We start from the raw sequence: 7,353 nt of genomic DNA, 5'->3' as shown, positions 1-7,353 counted from the left end.
CGAGGCGGGAGAATCGCTTGAACCCGGGAGGCGGAGGTTGCAGTGAGCCGAGATTGCAGCATTGCACTCCAGCCTGGGCAACAAGAGTAAAACTCTGTCTCAACAAACAAACAAACAAACAAACAAACAAACAAGCAAACAAACAGCCTTTCACCTACGACATGCCAGGTACTGTGTTATGTTCGTGCTTGGAGAAGAAGAAAAGCAAACAATCAACTGTAGCAGAATTCACTTTATTTCCTTGGGCAAAACATTGACCTTGTTGGGCCTTTGTTTCCTACAGATTTAATGACTTGTTTAGAGATAATTTTTTCCTGGATTTCTTCCATCCTGTGACTACCTTCAACCTTCAAAAGCATCCTGTGCCATCTGCAAACTGCAAACTGCAGTCTACACTAGTGTAGGGGGATTTCTCTAGAAACCACAGAAGTTCTCAAGGGAGGGTCAAAGCCAAGGGGTAGCGAAAGATGAAGCCAGAGGCAAAGTAGGAGAAGACCCTCCTGTGACACCTGGTCTGGGTGGGGGCTGGGGGTGCAGGAAGGGAGCCAGGGGGCCAGACCTGCCTGCCAGGAGGGCCTGCCAGATGCCCTGACGATCCTGCGAAATCTTACACCCTCTTTGCTCCCTACCAGCCCTGGCTCCAGCTCAGGCTGGATTGCAATCTGCATAATGTGTCCCATTTAGATTGGATGGGAGGGGGTGAGAACAGGAGGGCGGAGAGCACTGAGGAGGGAGTGCCCTGAAGGGCAGGCAGGAAGTGGTGGCCAGAGGAAAGTGGAGGGATGGAGGCTGGGGTGAAGGTGGGTGGCAACCAGAAGGGGGAGGCGGGGCCAGGAGAGCAGACTTGCAAAACCACAGATAATGTTCAGCCCAGCACAGTAGGGGTCAATTTGGTCCACTTGCTCAGTGACAAAAAAAAAAAAAAAAAAAGTGGGCTGTCACTTAAAGATTTTGACTCACAAGAGAGGGGCTGGTCTGGAGGTGGGAGGAGGGAGTGACGAGTCAAGGAGGAGACAGGGACGCAGGAGGGTGCAAGGAAGTGTCTTAACTGAGACGGGGGCAAGGCAGGAGAGGGTGGAGGAAATTCTGCAGGAGACAGGCTTCCTCCAGGGTCTGCAGAACCCAGAGGCAGCTCCTCCTGAGTGCTGGGAAGGACTTTGGCCATCTTCAGCCCTTCTTACCCTCTGAGGCTCAAGCCAGAAATTCAGGCTGCTTGCAGAGTGGGTGACAGAGCCACGGAACTGGTGTCCCTGGGACCCCCTGCCCGTCTTCTCTCCACTCCCCAGCATGGAGGAAGGTGGTGATTTTGACAACTACTATGGGGCAGACAACCAGTCTGAGTGTGAGTACACAGACTGGAAATCTTCCGGGGCCCTCATCCCTGCCATCTACATGTTGGTCTTCCTCCTGGGCACCACGGGCAACGGTCTGGTGCTCTGGACCGTGTTTCGGAGCAGCCGGGAGAAGAGGCGCTCAGCTGATATCTTCATCGCTAGCCTGGCAGTGGCTGACCTGACCTTTGTGGTGACGCTGCCCCTGTGGGCTACCTACACGTACCGGGACTATGACTGGCCCTTTGGGACCTTCTCCTGCAAGCTCAGCAGCTACCTCATCTTTGTCAACATGTACGCCAGTGTCTTCTGCCTCACCGGCCTCAGCTTCGACCGCTACCTGGCCATCGTGAGGCCAGTGGCCAACGCTCGGCTGAGGCTGCGAGTCAGCGGGGCCGTGGCCACGGCGGTCCTGTGGGTGCTGGCTGCCCTCCTGGCCATGCCCGTCATGGTGTTCCGCACCACCGGGGACCTGGAGAACACCACCAAGGTGCAGTGCTACATGGACTACTCCATGGTGGCCACTGTGAGCTCGGATTGGGCCTGGGAGGTGGGCCTGGGGGTCTCGTCCACCACCGTGGGCTTCGTGGTGCCCTTCACCATCATGCTGACCTGTTACTTCTTCATCGCCCAAACTATCGCTGGCCACTTCCGCAAGGAGCGCATCGAGGGCCTGCGGAAGCGGCGCCGGCTGCTCAGCATCATCGTGGTGCTGGTGGTGACCTTTGCCCTGTGCTGGATGCCCTACCACCTGGTGAAGACGCTGTACATGCTGGGCAGCCTGCTGCACTGGCCCTGTGACTTTGACCTCTTCCTCATGAACGTCTTCCCCTACTGCACCTGCATCAGCTACGTCAACAGCTGCCTCAACCCTTTCCTCTATGCCTTCTTCGATCCCCGCTTCCGCCAGGCCTGCACCTCCATGCTCTGCTGTGGCCAGAGCAGATGTGCGGGCACCTCCCACAGCAGCAGTGGGGAGAAGTCAGCCAGCTACTCTTCGGGGCACAGCCAGGGGCCTGGCCCCAACATGGGCAAGGGTGGAGAACAGATGCACGAGAAATCCATCCCCTACAGCCAGGAGACCCTTGTGGTTGACTAGGGCCGGGAGCGGAGAGAAGCCTGGTGCCCTCGGCCCTCCCCAGCCTTTGCCCTTGCTTTCTGAAAATCAGGTAGTGTGGCTACTCCTTCTCCTATGCACATCCTTTAACTGCCCCCTGACTCCTGCCCCGCCCTGTCCTCCTCTACTGCTTTATTCCTTCTCAGAGGTTTGTGGTTTAGGGGAAAGAGACTGGGCACTACGGACCTGACCTTGCACAAGCCATTTAATCTCACTCAGCCTCAGTTTCTCCATTGGTATGAAATGGGGGAAGGTCATATTGATCTTAAAATGTTGAAGCCTCAGTCTGGACTCAATAAAAGCTTGTTTCCCTCCGCTGCTTTCTTAGATCTGCAACCGTCTTTTCTCTCTCCTTTCCTTGTAGTTTTTCCCCCCAACACTCTCTGCAGCTGTTGTTCCTCATCCCTGCCTTCTGGCACCAATCCCCTCCTATAGCTCATCCCCTCTCCGTCCATCCCTCCTTCTCCCCTGTCTACTTTCTTGTTCTGAAGGGCTACTAAGGGTTAAGGATCCCAAAGCTTGCAGAGACTGACCCTGTGTAAGCTCTCTATCCTGTTTTCTGAGTGTGAGGCAGGGAATGGGCTGGGTGGTGGTGGGCTGTGTGTCAGCAGGTAATTAGCACTCCAGCCCTTAGATATGGGAGCTCCAGAGCTTGCCCTAAAATTGGATCACTTCCTTGTCATTTTGGGCACTTGGGCTAGGGTGATTCCTGCAGTTCCCCCATGGCACCACATCACTGACTAGATATGCTTTCTCCAAATTGTCCGCAGACCCTTTCATCCTTCCTCTATTTTCTATGGGAATTGGAAGGCAGCAGGGCTGATGAATGGATGTACTCCTTGGTTTCATTATGTGAGTGGGGAGTTGGGAAGGGAAACTAGAGAGAGAGGATGGAGGGGTGTCTGCATTTAGTCCAGACACTGCTTGGCTCGCTCCCCAAGTCCTTCTGTCTCTGACTTCCTGCAGAACTGTGAGCTGAAGGTTTTCCTCGTCTCCCCATCTTACCCCATCACACTGATTTCTTTCTTGGGCACTAGTACTACTTGGTGCCAAGAGTCATGTTGTTTGGGATGGAGATGCCTGCCTCGCCTCTGTGTGTTGTACTTACATGTCTATATGGACAAGCCTGGCATGAACAGCAGCGTGCCTGGATCATTTGGATGAACCTCCCCCCACCCCCCACTCCACTGCATCTCTGCTGTTCACACATTACCCTTGGCAGGGGGTGGTGGGGGGCAGGGACACACTGAGGCAATGAAGAATGTAGAATAAAAATGAGTCCATCCCCCTACTGGATTTGGGGGCTCCAACGGCTGGTCCGTGCTTTAGGAGAGAAGTTAATGTTTGCACCAGGCTTCCTGTAGGGAGGTTCCTCCCCAAAGCAGCTGGCGCCAAGGCTTGGGGGTGTCCTACTGAGCTGGGTTCCCGCTCCTTCTTGGGCTCCATGAAGGAAGTAAGAGGCTGGTTGAGAGCTTCCCTTGGCCCCTTTCTGGTGCCTCCCCACCTGGCTTCAAATTTATGAGCATTGCCCTCATCATCCTTTCTTGTTCCAGGGTCAGTGGTCCTCTTCCTAAGGAGGTCTGCTTGCCATGGGCCAAAAGGCACTGGGTGGGTTTTTTTCTCTTCCTACCTTCAGGATTGGACCTCTTGGCTTCTACTGGATTGGGGATCTGGGAATAGAGACTGTGATGGGGCAGATGGCATGATGTCTACACTGCCAGAGAGACCGTGAGGATGAGATTAATAGTGGGGCCTTTGTGAGCTAGAGGCGGGGAGTGTCTATTCCGGGTTTTGTTCTTGGAGGACTGTAAAAGTGAAAGACAAGACATGAGCGATGGAGATAAGAAAAGCCCAGCTTGATATGAATGGACATCTTGACCCTCCCTGGAATGGCGCCGGCTCTGGGGGCAGAGTGAGGAGGAGAGGGGAAGGGCTCCTTACAGCCTAGTCTCCCCATCTTAAGACAGCATCTTCCACAGAGTCACCTCCTCTGCCCAGAGCTGCCCTCAGAGCATCCAGTGAACACTGGAAGAGGCTTCTAGAAGGGAAGAAGTTGTCCCTCTGAGGCCCCCGTGGGTGACCTGCAGAGACTTCCTGCCTGGGACTCATCTGTGATCTGGGACAGAAGCAGAGGAGGCTGGCTGCTGTGATAACCCCTGACCTCCCCCAGTGCCTTCTTCAGAATGTCTGCGCTGTCTTCTGACCCTGTTAGTCACTGTGGTTCATCAAATAAAACTGTTTGTGCAACTGCTGTGTCCAAAGCCTCTTCTCATGAAAGTGTCTTGGGATAACCTCCAGCTTGCAAATGTTTCAGCCTGGTGAGGGGGAAGCCGTCAAGAGAAGTGGGAGCTAAAAGGAGGGGGTGAAGTGAGGAGGGAGAGAGGATGGAGGAAATAGGCACCAGGAAAGGGAAAGGATGGGATTTAGGTGCAGAGAAGAAAAGGAAGAAAAGGAACAGGGTAGCAGCTCAGTGTTGTGCTCAGAAAAGCCACAGAACAAAAGGACGCACATTTTGGAGGCCAGAGCATAGGTCTGGGGAAAAATACTAGCATTTCTTGCCATGGAGGTAGACCTATTATTCATCTCTCTATCTATCCATCCATCCATCCATCCACCCATCCATCCATCCATGCACCCATCCATCTACTCATTTATGCCTTTATTCATTTACAATCTCCTATTGATTGACTCACTTAGTATCACTTGAGTAGCCGCTGAGTTTAGACCAGAAGCTTGAATCCCTGTTCTCCAATCAGAATTGCTCTGGATGCTTTTGAAAATACCCAATTCCTGGGTGTCACCCCAGACCTATGGAGTGAGACTCTCCTTGACTCACCCCAGATATTTACAATTACTAAAAACTCTTCAGATAATTTTTTGGGACAGCCAGGCTTAGGGAATCTCTATCCAGATAGATTCTGCCCAAATTAAAGTGGGCATAGAAGACCAGAGGGTCAGAACCAGAGCCAACTGGGCTTTGGTGGTCATCTATTTGGGGGAGGGAGGAAGGGGCTGCAATGATCCTGGGATTGGCGTGGTGGTGGGGCTATTCAGTCCGGAGGTGTTTGTCGTCTTCAACAATGATCTCCTGGGTATTAATAATGTTTGCAGACAATGCAAGAAAAAAATCACCATAGTAGAACTGATAGTAACAAGAGAGCTCGCATTTATGGAGTTTTGCCACTGTGCTAAGCATTTCCCAAGCATCATCTCATTTAATCCTTGCAGCCGTCCTTTGAGAGGGGGCATTTTCACCTCATTTTGCTCATAACGAAGCTGAGGCTCGGAGAGGTTAGTTAGACCTCTTGACCAAGGTCACAGACTAGTAGGTGGAAGAACGGGGCTTGGAACCAGCTGAATCTGTCTGGCTCCCAAGCCCAAAGTCCACATTCTCGACCATGGTAAGGGGATGTTTCTCCCAAAGTACAAATGAGGCAGCACCAGGTGTCTGGGAAAGTGAAATCTTCTCTGTGAGATGCATGGCACACAGTGGAAAGCGAATGGGGATGGGGAGGGAAATGATGGAGAGTACCCAAAAGACAGATGGGTGGGGGAGGAGAAGGGAGAGGGAGAAAGAAGAGAGAGAGGCGAGATAATGAAGAGAAAGATAGAGACAAGGGGAGAGAGAGAGAGAGAAACAAAGTGTGGGGAGAGAGAAACAGAGGCAGAGATAGTGAAAGAGAGAGATATAGAAGCAGGGATAGAGGAATCGGGAGAGAGAAAAGAGAGGGAGAGGGAAGAGAGAGTGAATCAGGTAGACAGTGAAAGAGAAAGATAGAGACAAGGGAGGGAGAGAGAGGAGAGACACAGAGAAAGAGAGAGATTGAGAAGAGAGAGAAACATAGGCAGAGATAGTGAAAGAGATAGAGATAGAGGCGGAGGGAGGGAGAGAGGAGAGACAAACAGAAGCAAAGATAGTGTAAGAGACAGAGACGGAGGGAGAGAAGGAGAAGGGAGAGGCAGAAAGAGGAAGGAGAAAGAGGCAGAAACAGTGAAAGAAAAAGAGACAGAAAGAGGAAAGGGGAGAGAAGAGAAAGGAGAGAGGGAGATTGAGAGAGAGGGAAGAGAGAGAAACAGGTGGAGAGAGTGAAAGAGAGAGAGGAGAGAGACAGGGACAATGGGGAGAGAAAAACACAGACAAAGACAGAGACAGAGACCGTGAAAGAGAGGAAGAATGAGGAGAGAGAAATAGAGACAGAGAGAGACAGAGAGGTGAGGACATAGGTGGGAAGAAGAAACGGGGAGGCAGGGAGGGAGACTGAGGGCAGGGAATCAGTGCCTGCTCTTCCTCTTCTGAAACACACCTGGGAAAACCCTTTGGGAATTTACAACGGTAACAACAGGCTATTGGAGCTACTATTATTATTATTTTTACAGATGCTGTAAAAAACCTCAGCAAGTCTCCTGGGAAATCTGAGGTAAGCTATCCAAAACATGATACGGTTTTAGCCTTCCCTTGGCTGTGACAGCACTTACTAATTCACTGGTTAGTAAAGCACTTAGTAATTCACTTACTAATTCACACATGCCTTCATTTATTCACCCATTCATTCATGTGTTTGTTCCGCAAGTCCTTATTTATCACGTACGTGCCAAGCACTATGCTGGACGCAGGACCAAACGGTGAGCGGCCTCCAGCGGGCTCGCAGTGGGCTGGTGGAGGCAGACAGTGAAATGGGCGATTACAGCCCAGGATGTTGAGTTCTAAGGGAATGTGTGAAGTGTTCGAGGGCCTGTCATGGGGACAATGGAATGAATCAGGCAGGGTGTCAGGGGAGACTTTACAGCCACGGTGCCTGCCTGGAGCCTGCTCTGAAGCGTGGAGTGTGAGCAGTTAGTGGAGAAAATGTTCTGGGCAGAGGAATTGTCCACGGAGAACACAGCCCCTGTGAGGAACCGGAAAGA

General features: G+C 52.1%; 1 protein-coding gene across 1 annotated transcript; it reads left to right on the top strand.

Annotated features, from left to right (window-relative positions):
- The first annotated feature begins 820 nt into the window (after positions 1-820).
- On the top strand, positions 821-4,695 carry APLNR (apelin receptor). Its single transcript, XM_003909866.5, has one exon. The coding sequence runs from the start codon at positions 1,288-1,290 to the stop codon at positions 2,428-2,430; it is 1,143 nt and encodes a 380-aa protein (XP_003909915.1). The 5' UTR covers positions 821-1,287; the 3' UTR covers positions 2,431-4,695.
- Positions 4,696-7,353: the final 2,658 nt, after the last annotated feature.

Source organism: Papio anubis, chromosome 12, assembly GCF_008728515.1.
Source record: "Papio anubis isolate 15944 chromosome 12, Panubis1.0, whole genome shotgun sequence".
NCBI classification, from domain to species: domain Eukaryota; kingdom Metazoa; phylum Chordata; class Mammalia; order Primates; family Cercopithecidae; genus Papio; species Papio anubis.
The sequence above is the reverse complement of the archived record's forward strand: the minus strand, read 5'-3'. Positions and strand labels throughout refer to the sequence as shown.